Raw genomic sequence first — 17,228 nt, 5'->3', positions numbered from 1 at the left:
GAATTCAATTTTTCTAATGTCACCAACTACCATTTTAACAAACATTTGGACATTGGGGCAAATCTGTGATTGAGGGGTAAATTTGGATTTTGGTTGAAGATTAGTTTGAGCGATGGAAAACATCCCCTCTACAATACAAATGGATGCTCCACCCTCATTGTTAGAACTAAATTGCTCTTCTCAGGCTGCGGTCCCAGTGACTGCTACAGCGCAAGCCGAGGCGTATAAACACCGCCCGCCGAGGCGTATAAACACCGCCCCTCAATGGGGCTGGGCCCAGTACTCACCTTCCCGCTGAAGGTACAGCCACGCCATACTGCCAGGTTTTTTAAACTCAATGAAATTGAGTTTAGAACTTGCGACGGAGGCGTGGCCACGCCCCCGCCGGCAGTTCACCCAATGAGGGCGAACCAGCCGCGTGAGGTCATGGCCACGCCCCCGCAAAACCCCCACCACGCCTCCTCCCGTCGCAATCTCCCTCTCTCCCTGGAAGACCGCAGATTGCGGTTAGCGCTGTGCCTGCGCCGCCCCCCCCCCTCCCCACCGGGTGCGCATGCCACAGTGCTGACTGGGACCGCGGCATAACAAGGACTCAAGGTCTGTCAAACATTGACTCTTTGTATCCGTATGTTCAGAGGAAGTTATCTCTCTGGTCTTATTAGTTCTGCCCTAAAAAAATTGAGTACAGCAGGGCTCCGCTTTACGGCGTTTCCCAATGTATACCCATATTCATTAGGTTCGGCGCACAGCAGCAAAGTATCCGGCTGTCACTAAACAACAGGTTTAGTGCGTGCGCAACTCCTTGTCAGATGCCATTTGTCAGCGAAACAGTCGGTTTGCAGCTCTGCATCTGTTTTCCGGGTACAATACAGTACAGTAGGGCCCCGCGTTATGAACGGGGCCCTACTGTAACAATTTCCTGGAGAAAAGGTGGACATCTTTAACCCACTCAAATCCATCAAAGCCCCGAGCGGGCAAGAATGTCAACCTTCATGCTTTTGAATTCTCCGCACGGGACAGAGATAAGTACCTAATAGTTCCTATTGTGGCGGTGGACTCACGGAGCGTGTCTTTGGACTAGCGCAGACTAACTCTGGTCCCTTCATGCACTGGGAGACCTCCACTTTGTCCTTCCACGATGAGTATTGGCTTTACGAGAAGATGTGACTATCTGGTTTTTTATGTGTCTGCATACTGCCATATTACAGGTCTGGGAGCTTTCCTTTTTGCACAACCTTTGTCCCGTGCTCTCAATTATATGATGGGATTTAGTGCTGGCATTTAGGCTCACTGAGCAAGATTTAGCTTTAAGGTCATTGTTCAGGGACTAAAGCGAACGTGTTCCCTTTATTGGTTTGCAAACTACTAGTTATGTATATCCGATTGTGTAATATTATCCTCTGACTTTCTGCTACAGCCCTTTATTTTCCCTCTAGCACTTTATATTGGGATATTACCCGTAAGGTATAAACTGCACTGCAGAGTCTGCAGACCTGATAGTACCATGTTATAAGCCAATACCTCGTGGCTATTGTTTGTAAATGGGGTTGGATTTTGGTATTGGCCACCTTGCCATATGTGGCTATTTTTGTATTGTGTTGTATGATGATTTCATTTTCAATAAATAGTACATCAATGTGTGCACTGTCAGTAATACTTTTTCTCTTTTTGATTTTTCATTATCTTGTTATTCCATGTGCACCATCCTTCAATGGGTTAATTTGAGTAGTTGTATCAATGAGTGACCATAAGCTGGTATCTGGTAACATAACGTTTGTCTGTGCTGCAGTGAAAGCACTGTGTGCTAAGAGATAAAGGGGAAGGGCAGAGCTGCAGACCCGTGTGACGTTTATGTGCTCACACGTGGTATTTTTATTTGCTGTACGGTGGAGGGATTTTGTCACCCACCATAACTTATTTAATAGCAAAGATAGCGAAAAGTCGTCCAAAAACCCTGGACTAGGATAAATGAAAAGGAGAGACATATTAATAACCCTGAAACACAAGACGAGGCGACTCCGTGAAAGGACTGACGCTGCTACAGGAGGTACGTAATCATCCATATAATTTAATCCAGGGAGTAAGGGGACGAACAGATAAACGGGAATGCCGACGGTCCCACAGCGTAGCCCCACCGGTAAACCCGATCCCTGAACGAAACCCCAAGCCGATCCCTGAACAAAACTCCAAGCTGGTATGAACCATATAGCGATGTCCAACCTCATAAATTGCAGCAAATCTTCAGCAGTTAGTTGTAGAACAAGCATAGGGGTTCTCACGGACCCGTCACTGCGGCTAAATTACACCGCGACATTCAGGCGCGCTTCCTTCTTCAAACAAAGTGACAATCAAAAAAGAGAACTGAGAAGGGGCACTGCTAAAAGGGCAAACTGGAAGCAAAGTAACAAAAATAGCAAGTTTAGTGAGGCATATTGCCTAAAAAGATTTAAAACAAGAAACCTGACGCATTATCCCGCCGTGATGGCGCTTTATCAAAGAGTGAGCGTTTTTTCCATTTTTTTTTTACTGGAACTCATTTAATGTGCGTTTATAAAATGAGGAAGACGTGGGCCTCGTCATCTTTCCGAGCCGGAGGATTAAACGCTTACTCACTTGTCAAGCTTAAATTACAATTTGTGTCGTAAACGGTTTCAGATTCCTCCATGTCCTGTTCCAGGCTTATTCTCCAGTTGCAGATAGTAAAGGTCCTGACCGGTATTAGATGGAAACCGTCTCTCTGAAAAAAACACGTTCCGATTGTTTTCTTAGGATTCGCTTTCCTTCTTGTTCCAGGACCTCGGCGCTGGTAATCACAAACCGCTTGCTCCTAGAGAAGTTCCTTGTTTTCTTAGTATTTGTGGGACACTGTTCTAATATATCCCACCTGACTATGATCAACCACTCAGGAATCTCAATATAACATTCTGAAAGGACTATATTACCCACACATTATATTACCTTTCTTCAGTAATACAGCACTGTTGAACAGATCTGATAGAGAACATTTTGTTTACTAGGTTTCACTAGATGAGACAGAAACGCAATTGTAGTTATTTCTTGAATACATGCCACGATTATTGATACGATCGATTTGTGCATTTTTTTCAACCCATTGTACTGTAAGCTATCGGGCTCAGAGTTCATATTACTCCAATTATTAGACACACAGACACTCCAACTTGCTTTTCTGTTAATGTGTTAAGGTTATAGGGTAAATGTGGACTAAATAAATATCTGTAATGAGTGTGAGATGCATTATGAAGGGGGGGAAAAAAAACCAGACAAGATTATGTATTATATATATATAGCATTCTTATTTATTCGGCAACAAATCCTCTACATAAATAAAATGTCCAACAAAGATACAAAAATAAAAGCAGACATCTTTTCGAAATTCTTTATACACTTTTGCTTCTTTTACCTCAGGTTATAGATTTGAAACCCCTTCCCACCCCCGCTGCAGCTCTATAGGCTCCCACCCCCGCTGCAGCTCTATAGGCTCCCACCCCCGCTGCAGCTCTATAGGCTCCCACCCCCGCTTCAGCTCTATAGGCTCCCACCTCCGCTTCAGCTCTATAGGCTGGATTAACCATTTTAAGACTGGAAAGTCTACATTTGAAGAAGCATTTCCAGACCGCCATAAATTTTATTCTGAGTCACGTGTCGCGAAAAATGGAAAATTAATGGTTTTAGAGAAGCAGTTTGACGCGAATACCATGCTAGTGAAATATCGCTTTTGTTTCAGAAACCCCGAATCTTACTACATTTGGTCCCTTGGGTGTTTATTATCGACTGGCATCTGTATTGATTGGATGCAAGATAAAGATTTTGCCGTCACCTTCCTTAAAGAGAAATCTCTATTTCTCTACTTCTCCTCCTCCTCTCCCCTCCCCCCCCCCCAAAAAGGTACTCGTTATCGGCCTTCATTGTGGAGATACCTCATCCCCTTATTAATAGCTAAACATTCCTATTGAACAAATTAAAAAATTCATTTCGATACCTAGTCACCCTTACATTTGCAAAGGCAGTGTTCACGTACATTATTTTGCTCCCATTATTGCAAATGTAATGAAACCGCTTAAACACTAATACATCTTCCCCATGGGAAACATTTATGGTTAGTTGAAGGTAGATATAGCCAAAGGTTTTGTTTTTCGCCTCTAACGCAGGGGGTGACCAACTCCAGTCCTCAAGGGCCACCAACAGGTCAGGTTTTCCCATCTTCAGCACAGGTGGCTCAATCGGAGGCCCAGTCAAAGACTGAGCCTCTGAGCCACCTGTGCTGAAGCAGGGATGTCCTGAAAACCTGACCTGTTGGTGGCCCTGGAGGACTGGAGTTGGCCACCCCTGCTGGAAATGTTTTCAGGTTTTGGTTTTGTTGTCCGTCTGATTTTATGGTAGTTTTGAATGTAACAAATAAATCATAAAAAAATATGTCATCTGGATATTTTTGTTGATTGTCAAAAACAAATCTATTTAGCAAAAATACGAAGATGGAAGTAGATTTTAAACACTTTACTAAAATGTGTTAATCCAGCCTGGAAAGCCCGAAAGTACATTCAATTTGTCTTAGAGACCTCTATGCATAATCATCTGTGAATTAGAGCAAGAGAACACGACGACTCCCAGGATCCTTCACAATAAAACACAGTTAACGCTTCCGCTACCAGAGGGGGCGGCCATGCACAATGCTTAGCAGGCCCCGCTGGCAGCAAAGTGGTTAAAAGCAAGCTGCACCCCTTTAAAACTGTCAAACCCCAAGGTGTTATAATTAAGTATATAAACACACACACTTAATTAGCTTCACGACCAAAAATACAAAATATATCAGATATCTTTGCGAAGGAGTCAGGAAATCCCCAATCTAAGATGGCCGCCTCCTGACGTCTCTGACAATATTAAACATCAGAATAATGTCATCTTATTTGAATTTGGTACAGCTGCCGCAGTGGATATTTAGATTTATTTAACACTTTGCGGCCTTAAAAAAAAAAAAAAAAAAAAAAGGGTGTAGCTACAATTCTGACTTTTCCACGGTTACCAAATGAAACAAAACATTTATAAAAACACATGAAAAAAAACCTATCAAATGGCTAGACATCATGGGGTTATACAATGTATTACCGTCCCATTAATAATGATTTGTTTTAAACAGCAGCTTAACACATAACGCTCTTATTTCTGTGATCTGATTGTTAACATATCCTACTAAAGGCCTAGAAAAGTGTTTTTCAACCCTATCTTATCTTCAGTTACCCCAACCAGACCACGTTATGGACAATGAACCAGCGAGAGATTCACAGACGTGCAGAACATCCACAGACATCTTTAACTTGGTCAACGTTCGTGCATTCCTCAACAATCGCGTTTCACCCTCACGTTTTTTGGGGGCGACTTTAGCAAATTTGGAGATTTTTGCTACACGTCGAGATTTTCTCAACTAAATTTTTTTATTTTTTTTTTAAATACAGGAGGAAGGTTTCTCGACTTTGCGAATGTTACCGGCAATTCTCCCCAAATGTTTGGCGTTCTTGCAAAATGTCTTCATACATCTGCACAACACCGCACAGGGAAAAACCTTGCAGCACTCTACACATGTGAATGCCATTCTCATGCATTTTCCAGGTCTGTCCAGTCACTGGTCAGTGGTAAAGATCAGTTGTGTATTTTTTTTGTTAGGACAGCGTTGAAAAACCAGAAGCCTAGAAACTTGTTGCCTAATTGGCTTAGCCGTCAGGTCGCAAGAAAGGTTTGGCCACTAGGTGGCGTCGCTAAAGAATGCTTAAAATAACAGTTCTTATTGTGAAATACGGGGACACCTCACGGAATTTGTCAGTTTTTACGTTTTTTCTGGTATCGAAGGGACTGCAGCCACAGTTTTTTGTCCGATACCCCTAAAAATACACTGTAAACTGTACTGCATACGGCAATACTGAGCAGATCCACACACCGCAGACTATGATGCCAGAAGTTTAATCACAGCGTGCTCTTTAAACTGGTACCATTCAATGATACTCTCTGTTAAAAGAACCAGGAACATGACATTTGGAAGTGTATGAAGATACTTGGCATCATTATACAGTGCAACACGTTCAACTGGTCAGACGATCTCTCCCCCCATGTCCATGAACTGCTGCGTAATAGATGCAATAAATAATATAGGTTGTATTTATTTAAATTTTTTAAAAACATCTCTCTTTTACGCGGAATAACTCTGGACATGTACAGTGTGTTCTTTTTCTTCAGTTTATAACCCCACCCCCCACCCCCCCTGAATCTCACTAATAAATTGAAAGCCAATTTGGGAGGAGCGCAATATTTGTGTATTTGTTTTCCATACAGTATATATAAAAAAAATTAAATTAAGAAAAAAAAACTCCCCCATCCTCCCCCTCCCACCCCCCGTACTCCCTCCTCCCCCTCCCACCCCCCGTACTCCCTCCTCCCCCTCCCACCCCCGTACTCCCTCCTCCCCCTCCCACCCCCCCCGTACTCCCTCCTCCTCTCTACATAGTCTTTTTACCAAATGAGAATTCAATTACGTCTAACGACAATTTTGTAATTGTCCGAACCTTTTTTTTTTTGAGGAGTATTCGAGGTTTCTCGCTCACCTAATGTTATCGCCGTGTAATAAATAACACCTTTAATCTTCCGAAAAGCAACAGAATTTGATAGACCGGAGGGATGCACCGTCCCGATAACAGGCGCCGTATGGAAGCCCTATACAGAAAACAATGTGAGCGGACCAACTCACGGAGGGCACAGTAATGGCCAAAGGAGACCGCGGGGTCAAGTCCAAATCCCGGGTTCGGGTCGATTTTTCGGCCGAAAATCCCTATTGAAGTCAACTGGAATTTTTGGCTAGAAATCGGCCACTTCGGACTATATATCCCGACGCTGGCAGTGTATATATTTGTACATAACGGGTGCAATCATGCGGCCTCACCCTCAATATATGGCACCTTCAAAAAGGATGATAGATGCGAGAATGGGGGAGCCGCTTTCAGCAGCCGCAGGAAGTATGGGATAGAGGAGTGGCAGGGGGAGGGGGGCGCTGTGAGGGGGCATTAGGAGGTTCCCCCACGCTGTGATCTGGCCCTTTTGTTTCCCCTTTACCAGGGGTGGCCGACTCCAGTCCTCAAGGGCCGCCAACAGGCCAGGTTTTTCTGGCTATCCGTGCTTCAGCACTGGTGTCTCAACCTGTGCTGAAGCAGGGATATCCTGAAAACCTGACCTGTTGGTGGCCCTTGAGAACTGGAGTTGGTCACCCCTGGCCTATACCCATGCAGCAAGTCAGAGGCAGAGCTAGGCCTCTGGTAGGACACGGAGCCGCAAGCAAGGAGCATGTCTAGGTGTAAAACATGGCGACACCCCTCACTCTCCCAGCGTAAGGTTATTAGCAAAGCTGCTGCCAGGATTTTTGTTTTACAAACAGGTATAAAACACCTCATCAACAACGTTATTATTTCATTTTGTTTTGTTATTACCTTTCCTAAAATCTGGAGGACTTCCAAAGACTTCCTTGGGTTTGCCACTGGAAATCCCTCCTCTCCCCCCGCCCCCCCCCCCCCCCCCAGTTTAGCAGCTATTTAATGTTGCAGGATATTACAATGGCCGATGCACTGTTATATTTTGATTATTGGCCGTTTAATTCTCAAATATAAACCCTGTACCATTGACACCCTGCTTCACAATCCAAAAAGTCCCCACTACTTTGCGGAAGGTTCTTGAAATGATTGCAGAATAAGGTAGTGGATGCATTACAGGCTCTCTGCAGCAACGCGGTTTAGTGAGTTTCTTTAAAGCCTCAATCCCATTAAGATGGTGACAATAGTTGTATTTTACAAAATCCCCTGTCCATTTTCATCCTAATCACATACTTCCCTCAGGTACACTTGCATTCTGCGGGACCTCTTAAATATGCCAACCCCCCCCTTGACATTTTCTAATGCTTTACTGTATAGCTCGGCTGTTCCTACATTACCTAAATCCAATCTCTAAGCCCCTAAAGAAAGCGGTTTGTATTGTATTTTGTGGCCCACAGGGCTAGATTCACTCAACGCCGATATCGCTGCATCACATGTTGGCGCTATAAAAGAAATGGGATTTTACTGATAATTTCTACCGCCATAGTCACGGGGAAGTCATCATGGCGATATGAATATGTGGTAACGCGCAGGAATCAGCCAACGACTGAACTGTGGAGGGGTTAGGGATCACATTTTTCATCATAAGGTTAGGTCAGTGTTTTTCAACCAGGGTTCCTAGAAACCCTTGGTTTCCCCGGGCATCCCTAAAGGGTTCCCTGTAATTTTCTGGTCATTTGAAAATTGTATCAAATAAAGTAACATTTTCAATGCATTTAGTCTCAGGCGCGCTATTAGAGAGGGTTGGGGTTCCTTACAATGCATCTGATCTCAGACGCGCTATTAGAGAGGGTTGGGGATCCTTACAATGCATCTGATCTCAGACGCGCTATTAGAGAGGGTTGGGGTTCCTCACAATGCATCTGATCTCAGACGCGCTATTAGAGAGGGTTGGGGTTCCTTACAATGCATCTGATCTCAGACGCGCTATTAGAGAGGGTTGGGGTTCCTTACAATGAATTTGATCTCAGACGCGCTATTAGAGAAGGTTGGGGTTTCCTCAGAATTGCACTTAGGGTTACATAACCAAAAAAAGGTTGGAAATCCCAGGGTTAGGCAATAGGATTTCCTACAAAAGCCTATGGCAGAAGGTTATTTAACCCCTTTGATGCCTGCCAATAAAATAGAGAAAGCCTGACAGCCAAGCCTTTAGTAGGCAGCTGGGTTGACGGCGACTATCTGGCCACTTGGCCTACTAAGCGGTTAATAATATACCAACATGTTATTATGCATTTTTATCACCTACCCTAGGTTGGCTTGACTGATCTCGCCTATGTATATATTGGCCATTACAGGCCTAACACCGGCCTGGGGTCGGTGGATAAGCAGGGGCGCTGTTATGTGGCAGTGGCCCAATATCTTCAGGTATCAGAGTGTAGTGAACAGCATGTGAATAAGTCATTTGGCTTTAATTACTCGTTTGCAATTCCGTCGTTCAATTTATCGCCCTTGCATACGTAATTAGGCGACGCCTACTTATTTGCCTGCTTATTAGTGAAACTGGCGCTCAATTTAGCCCACCGCGTTACATTATGCAGTAGCGCTGAAACGTTAACATTTGTGTGAATACAGCGTCAATTGGGGAAATATCGCAATATCGACTTTGAGTGAATTTAGGCCGCTAAGTCCTCCCATGAGTTGGGCTTTTAGGAATACATCTGAAAAACGGTTTAACACATTTAAAAACCAAACGGAAAAAAAACAAAAAGAATAGCAGCCCTGGTAATACAATGTCTCAATGCTTTCCCTGTTAAATATGTCATAGATCTTGCCACGTGAGACGGGGGTCTTAGATCATTTTAAAGGTGCAATCGCAGCCCAAAATCAACCTTGCAGCTAAACCCAAGAAAGAGCCATCAGTTACAAGTTACTATCTGGGAAGGAGAGACTCTTGTTCCTACTTCCTCTCCCAGAATCCTCTACTCGGCCCATCCTCACTGCCGATTGGCTCTCCCTTCCAAGTGAAGGCAGTGACACCATCAGACTGGAATAATAATTAAGAAAAAGCTACATCGGATTTTCTCTGCCATCTTGTTCTATCCCTGGAAGATTTCAGAGGGGATTTATCTGGCTTAGAAAAGTCCAAGGAAGTTTTGGTGGAGGCTGCAGTTATCCTTTCAAAAGCTACAGCATGTAAAAGAACAAATATAAAGTTAAGAGCAGAGAAGATTGCACCTTTAAGACATGCCCTTATTTCTATGCATCACGCAAAGTGGTGTTCCTCTACAAAAACAGTGTTTTATCAATACATTCATAAATAATAATTAAGTTGCTCATATAATTCCCATACCCTAGTGCATTATAAAGTGCGTATCAGACATCCATCTGAATTCTCTCTGTAGCATTCTTGCATTTGTACCCTGTGTTCACCTATACCAGGAGTGGCCAACTGCAGTCAGTCATCAAGGGCCCCCAACTGGTCAGGTTTTCAGGATATCCCTGCTTCAGCACAGGTTTCTCAATCAGTGGCTCAGTCAACGACTGCACTACTTGTGCTTGACGGTGGGATATCCTGAAAACCTGTCCTGTTGGTTGCCCTTGAGGGCTGGAGTTGGCCACTCCCTGACATATTGCATATTTTGGTTCCGACTGCAAGAACGGAGCCTTTGCGCACAACCTCTGCGTTAATATCTTAACAAAGGGGTTCAACCAAACGTGAACTGTACCGCTCACCCCGAGAATTATCTGACCACATTCCATCCTTTTAGATTGTTAGCTCCTTGGGGCAGGGGACCTCTTCCCTAGTCTCAGTTTGTCTCAACACATACGTACTCGTTTGCCATACAATGTTATTGTCCTCCCTTCATCGCATCATACTGCGCTGCGGAATACGTTGGCGCCATACAAGTGAAAGATGATAGACAATCATAATAAAGCAGTACAGAGTATAACCATGCTTTTCCTCCCAAAAATATCATTATAAAAACGCAGACCCACAGAAAGGGTGCTAAGCCTTTGCACGCCTTTACTCCCATCCGTGTGAATAAGTAAAGGTGTGCTAACACGTAGCACCGTTTTGTGAATCTGGGCCCAGGTGTTTTAATATGAGAATCCAGTGATTCAGGGATTAAATGGCACCCAGGACAATTCGCGGTGGCCATTATGAACGCTAGTTCGGCGCCACAGGTAAACTTAAAAATCCCAACCCCATATCCAGTGATTCACAACCTTTGTTGTTTGGAGGAACCCTTGAAGTATTTCGAAAAATCTTGGGGAACCCCTATCTGGCTGACACATATTAGGCTCGACAGGGGTCAGTCACAACATTTCACACCTCACGAGCCACCTCTATTTCCCACCCTCTACCCATGTATTTCTCTCCCCTCCGTCTCACTCACTCTCCCCCCTCCGCCTCGCATGTATTTATCCCTTGCGTCTCACTCTTACTCCCTCTTTTCCTCACTCCCTCCTGTCCCCCTCTCTTCTCTCATTCGCCCCTACCTTCCATCAATTACCCCACTCTCTCTCAATCCACCCTACAAAATACATACCAAAAAACCCCACCCCCATGGGGGCGTCTGTGGTCCGTAGGAGGAACCCCTGAGACTGCTTCAAGGAGCCCCACGGTTTCCCGGAACCCTGGTTGGGAATCACTGCCCTAATCATTCCCTGAACCCCTAACCCTATCTCAGGGGGGGAAGGGCCACGGCTAATTGTCCCTTTCCGGATCAAAATGGGGGACTGTGGCGTTACTGCAGCTGAGGAAAATGTAGGGTCAGCAAGGAGGGGCAGAAAGAGGCGAAATATTCTTACAGTCGCAAACACTGGTGGATTTTCGCTTCCTGTTGTCTCCGTCCCTCCGAAAGCTGTGTGCGTATTGTGAATCGTTAGTGAATTAGCGCTGTTCTTGTGGTTTCCCTCAGACTAACTCCGCGACTGAATTCACACTATACATAGACACGTTTTGAAGAGAGACAGAGATGCAGAGCAGTCCAAGTGTGAGCACAGCATATGCATCCCGGGGGGGGCATGACGGCTCGGAACGTGGTGCCAGCGAGGTGTACAACTGGGATTATTATAGGATGCGGTGCCAGTGCAGGCGGTCCTGTCATTAGTACAGGGAACAGTTAAAGCACGCTGGGATAAAAGCGATTCGTGTACAATACCGTACTAGTATAAAAGGTACGACTTGGAAAGCAGGAAGTCAGCACAGCATGCGAAGGGAGTGTGACGATAAGACCTGCAATTAGTACAGGGTGCTGTGTGCGTGCAAATATACCTGCAAGTGTGGTTAGTACAGGGTGCTGTGTGTGCACAGATAAGATATCTGCAATTAGTACAGGGTGCTGTGTGCGTGCAAATATACCTGCAAGTGTGATTAGTACAGGGTGGTGTGTGCACAGCTAAGATATCTGCAACTAGTACAGGGTGCTGTATGAATGCAAATATACCTGCAAGTGTGGTTAGTACAGGGTGCTGTGTGTGCACAGCTAAGATATCTGCAATTAGTACAGGGTGCTGTATGAGTGCAAATATACCTGCAAGTGTGGTTAGTACATGGTACTGTGTGTGCACAGCTAAGATATCTGCAATTAGTACAGGGTGCTGTATGAGTGCAAATATACCTGCAAGTGTGATTAGTACAGGGTGGTGTGTGCACAGCTAAGATATCTGCAACTAGTACAGGGTGCTGTATGAGTGCAAATATACCTGCAAGTGTGGTTAGTACAGGGTGCTGTGTGTGCACAGCTAAGATATCTGCAATTAGTACAGGGTGCTGTATGAGTGCAAATATACCTGCAAGTGTGGTTAGTACATGGTACTGTGTGTGCACAGCTAAGATATCTGCAATTAGTACAGGGTGCTGTATGAGTGCAAATATACCTGCAAGTGTGGTTAGTACAGGGTGCTGTGTGTGCACAGCTAAGATATCTGCAATTAGTACAGGGTGCTGTATGAGTGCAAATATACCTGCAAGTGTGGTTAGTACAGGGTGCTGTGTGTGCACAGCTAAGATATCTGCAATTAGTACAGGGTGCTGTATGAGTGCAAATATACCTGCAAGTGTGGTTAGTACAGGGTGCTGTGTGTGCACAGCTAAGATATCTGCAATTAGTACAGGGTGCTGTATGAGTGCAAATATACCTGCAAGTGTGGTTAGTACAGGGTGCTGTGTGTGAACAGCTAAGATATCTGCAATTAGTACAGGGTGCTGTATGAGTGCAAATATACCTGCAAGTGTGGTTAGTACAGGGTGCTGTGTGTGCACAGCTAAGATATCTGCAATTAGTACAGGGTGCTGTATGAGTGCAAATATACCTGCAAGTGTGGTTAGTACAGGGTGCTGTGTGTGCACAGCTAAGATATCTGCAATTAGTACAGGGTGCTGTATGAGTGCAAATATACCTGCAAGTGTGGTTAGTACAGGGTGTTGTGTGTGCACAGCTAAGATATCTGCAATTAGTACAGGGTGCTGTATGAGTGCAAATATACCTGCAAGTGTGGTTAGTACAGGGTGCTGTGTGTGCACAGCTAAGCTATCTGCAATTAGTACAGGGTGCTGTATGAGTGCAAATATACCTGCAAGTGTGGTTAGTACAGGGCGCTGTGTGTGCACAGCTAGGATATCTGCAATTAGTACAGGGTGCTGTATGAGTGCAAATATACCTGCAAGTGTGGTTAGTACAGGGTGCTGTGTGTGCACAGCTAAGATATCTGCAATTAGTACAGGGTGCTGTATGAGTGCAAATATACCTGCAAGTGTAGTTAGTACAGGGTGCTGTGTGTGCACAGCTAAGATATCTGCAATTAGTACAGGGTGCTGTATGAGTGCAAATATACCTGCAAGTGTGGTTAGTACAGGGTGCTGTGTGTGCACAGCTAAGATATCTGCAATTAGTACAGGGTGCTGTATGAGTGCAAATATACCTGCAAGTGTGGTTAGTACAGGGTGCTGTGTGTGCACAGCTAAGATATCTGCAATTAGTACAGGGTGCTGTATGAGTGCAAATATACCTGCAAGTGTGGTTAGTACAGTGTGCTGTGTGTGCACAGCTAAGATATCTGCAATTAGTACAGGGTGCTGTATGAGTGCAAATATACCTGCAAGTGTGGTTAGTACAGGGCGCTGTGTGTGCACAGCTAGGATATCTGCAATTAGTACAGGGTGCTGTATGAGTGCAAATATACCTGCAAGTGTGGTTAGTACAGGGTGCTGTGTGTGCACAGCTAAGATATCTGCAATTAGTACAGGATGTGGTAGGAGTGCAAATATACCCGTCATTAGTATAGCATACAGTGTGAGTACGGGAGACTCATAATGCCATGTGCCACAGCAGCAATCACATTGCAATTTCTGGCAGTTCCAGCACGGAAAACATTAGAAACAAAAACAGAAAAAATTGTGGAAGATCATTAGGGAGACTTCATCCAGCTGTGGGGAGACAAGGGCTGAAGAAGATTATATATATATATATATATATATATATATATATATATATATATATATATATATATATATATATCACATACATACACATATTCTCTCACACACACACACAATTTATAGACTGCCTTCAAGAACAAAAGCTATTATCTGCTGCCACTTTGAAAACTTTGACCCGAAACCCTTGGGGAAGCGATTAGATAAAGTGTAAAACATGGGGGGCAGAGAAACTAGCATCTAAAGGTGATTACACGGTGTGACTGTTGGAGAACCTGAATAAACTGTGATTTTAGCCTAAATAACCCCATCTTTTTGTGGTTACCGCCTAATGCGATAAATCATTATATAGGCCTCTTTTGCTAGAACTTCTCGGGGACGTGGACTGGACCCCTTCAGAATTATTAATACAGGATGCTGCTCTGAGCGAGTCAACACCTTTTTTTTTTTTGCGGAGTCAGCCCTGAAGTACCCTGGGAAAGTTCCCACTTTTCCTAAAACAGGCGCAAGGCTCTGCACTCCTACGCAGGCCATTCCGAGAGGGAAGGGGTTCATATTTCCTTTACATTGTCCCCCTCGTCTTTGTGCTTCTTCCCTGCTTTTAAAACTCATTTTTCGGAAGGGGGTGAGAAGAGGAATAAAATAGAAAGATACGGACGGTGGCGAAGTGGGCACCTAACTAGCAGTCGTCGCCGCCACGGTCTCGGAAAAATCCTTCCGCCGACTGGGCCTCACGGAAAGTCACCGTGAGGGAGTTTGTGGTGATGTCAGTGACGGTGACCTCGCTGGGCCTGGTGAGAACAGGAATCCAAAGCGGTGGAGTAGCTGCTTTCGAGTCATCTGTAACGAGACAAGATGGATTCAACATCGTTAAGCAGCCAAGGGGAGGGGGGACATCCATTAAGCATTACAATGCCAGGGTCCGGTAGTACCAGAGATCCACCAGGCCCCTGGTACTACCACATCACGTGATCAAGATGGCCGCTACATTGGAACGGTCAGCCGGATCCCCCCTAGATTGCCCATGACACACCTAGAACGTTGTAAGGGCGCCTGGCGTTCCAGGTACGTCAATCCGGCACTGTAAAGTTTAAAAGGAGTAATCCCACTTAGTGGGCACGTTAATGAAGATTTGTTTTAAAACATTGTATAAGTTATGTCGTTTTCCAAATAAAGATGAATGTAACAATGCAATTTATTTGTATCTTGTGAAAAATCAATGTTTCCTTTTTTTGATGAATTGTATTTATAATCTACCTGTATATTTGGCTAATGATAACTTTATAATTAATTTGCTAACAAAGAGCAAAAGAAAAAACGTCTATTTACCAGTATATGAGGATTGAACGGCAGTCTTAACACCAGAAGATTAGTTAAGCATTGTACAAATACTAATTTGGAAACCATAGACCTCTAATAAATTATTTAAACACATTCATACTTGTCCTATACTTATCCTATTAAGCTTGCCATTGCCTTTAATTCACTATTTTAATACTTAGCCGTAGCATGTTTAACCGTGTGTGTGTGTGTGTATGTATATGTATATATATATATATATATATATATATATATGTATATATATATATATATATATATATATATATATATATATATATACAGTGTTCGACAATGCTATACATTTACACGCCCGGGGCGAGTGGATTTAACCTCCGGGCGAGTAAATATTGGCCCAAGCAGCACAAGTGTTTTTTTAAATTTCGCGCTGAAATTTTCCCTGCTCGCGCTAAAAAAAACAAAAAAAAACTCCCCTACCTGACAGCTGATTGGCGCGCGCTCCCAAGCTTTGTGGGCGCGCGGCCAGGCTCTATATGAGCCGATCGCTGCCCGGGGCGGGAGGTCCCCACTGCTGCAGCCCGGTTTGCGTACGCGGGGGGCCCTCGCCACGTGCCTCCCTCCCACCCGTCTCCCAAAAACGTAAAATATGCCCGCCAGCTAGCTTCATGACGGCGCAGCCGCCGCATGAGGTGAGGGGGGAGATGTCGGCCTGCCCCCCCCACGAGCTTCATGCCGCCACGGGCTGGGGGGAAGAAGCAGCCTGCAAAGCTGCTTGGCTTGGCACTGCGGGACATGCCGGCGAGGGGAGCAGGGCAGTGGCGGCCATGGCGGGGCTGACTGTCCCCTGGGGCGCCCGCTGGGGAACACCTTGCCACGTGCCTCCAACCCACCCTGCCTCCCCAAAGCTTCCACTACGCCGAGTGAGGTATGGGGGAGGGGGGGGGGAGGAGTGCCGGCTGGCCCGCCCAATAGCTTCATGCCCCCGCAGGGGATGGGGGGTAGCGTGGTGGTGCTGGTCGCGGGTTTTCCTCTCTTCCGACCCCCCCCCGTGTGTAGAGTGAGAGAGAGAGTGTGTGTGTGTGTGTACATATATATGGGAGAGAATGTGTGTGTGTGTGTATATGGGAATGTATGTGTGTGTGTATATGGGAATGTATGTGTGTGTGTGTGTGTGTATATGGGTGTGTGTGTATATGGGTGTGTATATGGGTGTGTGTGTGTGTATGGGAGTGTGTATATGGGAGTGAGTGTGTGTGTGTATATGGGAGTGTGTGTGTGTGTATATGGGAGTGAGTGTGTGTGTATATGGGAGTGTGTGTGTGTGTGTATGGGAGTGACTGTGTGTGTATATGGAAGTGAGTGTGTGTGTATATGGAAGTGAGTGTGTGTATATGGGAGTGAGTGTGTGTATATGGGAGTGTGTGTGTATATGGGAGTGTGTGTGTGTATATGGGAGTGTGTGTGTGTATATGGGAGTGTGTGTGTGTATATGGGAGTGTGTGTGTATATGAGTGTGTGTGTATATGGGAGTGTGTGTGTGTGTGTGTGTGTGTGTGTGTATGGGAGTGTGTGTGTATATGGGAGTGTGTGTGTGTATATGGGAGTGTGTGTGTGTATATGGGAGTGTGTGTGTGTATATGGGAGTGTGTGTGTGTATATATATGGGAGTGTGTGTGTGTATATGGGTGTGTGTGTGTGTGTATATGAGTGTGTGTGTATATGGGAGCGTGTGTGTGTGTATATGGGAGTGTGTGTGTGTGTGTGTATATGGGAGTGTGTGTGTGTGTGTGTGTGTGTGTGTGTGTGTGTATATGGGAGTGTGTGTGTGTATATGGGAGTGTGTGTGTGTGTGTGTATATGGGTGTGTGTGCGTGTATATGGGAGTGTGTGTGTGTGTGTGT

The 17,228-nt window shown here is 44.9% G+C and overlaps 2 protein-coding genes across 7 annotated transcripts in view; both read right to left on the bottom strand.

The window, feature by feature from the left end:
- Positions 1 to 17,228, bottom strand: part of CBX7 (chromobox 7) — a 67,370-nt gene that overhangs the window by 24,022 nt on the left and 26,120 nt on the right. For 2 of the 3 annotated variants that reach the window (XR_012788512.1, XM_075573762.1), the window contains exon 6: positions 14,704 to 14,868. Coding sequence is in view for 2 of the 3 variants with exons in the window: in XM_075573762.1 (XP_075429877.1) it covers positions 14,708 to 14,868 (161 nt within the window). In the remaining variant the exon portion in view is untranslated. Of the gene's footprint in view, positions 1 to 14,108; positions 14,869 to 17,228 lie in introns of those variants that run through there. The other variant, XM_075573761.1, reaches the window with a different exon arrangement.
- LOC142467855 (uncharacterized) lies at positions 7,565 to 14,052 on the bottom strand. 4 transcript variants are annotated; one of them, XM_075573759.1, is made up of 3 exons: positions 12,297 to 14,052; positions 11,953 to 12,211; positions 7,565 to 11,865 (listed from the first exon to the last, which is right to left on the bottom strand). In XM_075573759.1, exons 1-3 carry the CDS (start codon positions 13,867 to 13,869, stop codon positions 11,757 to 11,759), a joined length of 1,941 nt encoding a protein of 646 aa, XP_075429874.1. In that variant the 5' UTR covers positions 13,870 to 14,052; the 3' UTR covers positions 7,565 to 11,756. The 4 variants fall into 4 exon arrangements, with proteins under 4 accessions (XP_075429874.1, XP_075429875.1, XP_075429872.1 ...); XM_075573760.1 differs by having other exon boundaries at positions 7,565 to 12,211; positions 12,297 to 13,601; positions 13,776 to 14,052; XM_075573757.1 differs by having other exon boundaries at positions 7,565 to 12,211; positions 12,297 to 14,051.

The sequence above is a fragment of the Ascaphus truei genome, chromosome 17 (genome assembly GCF_040206685.1).
Source record: "Ascaphus truei isolate aAscTru1 chromosome 17, aAscTru1.hap1, whole genome shotgun sequence".
Lineage (NCBI taxonomy): Eukaryota > Metazoa > Chordata > Amphibia > Anura > Ascaphidae > Ascaphus > Ascaphus truei.
The sequence above is the reverse complement of the archived record's forward strand: the minus strand, read 5'-3'. Positions and strand labels throughout refer to the sequence as shown.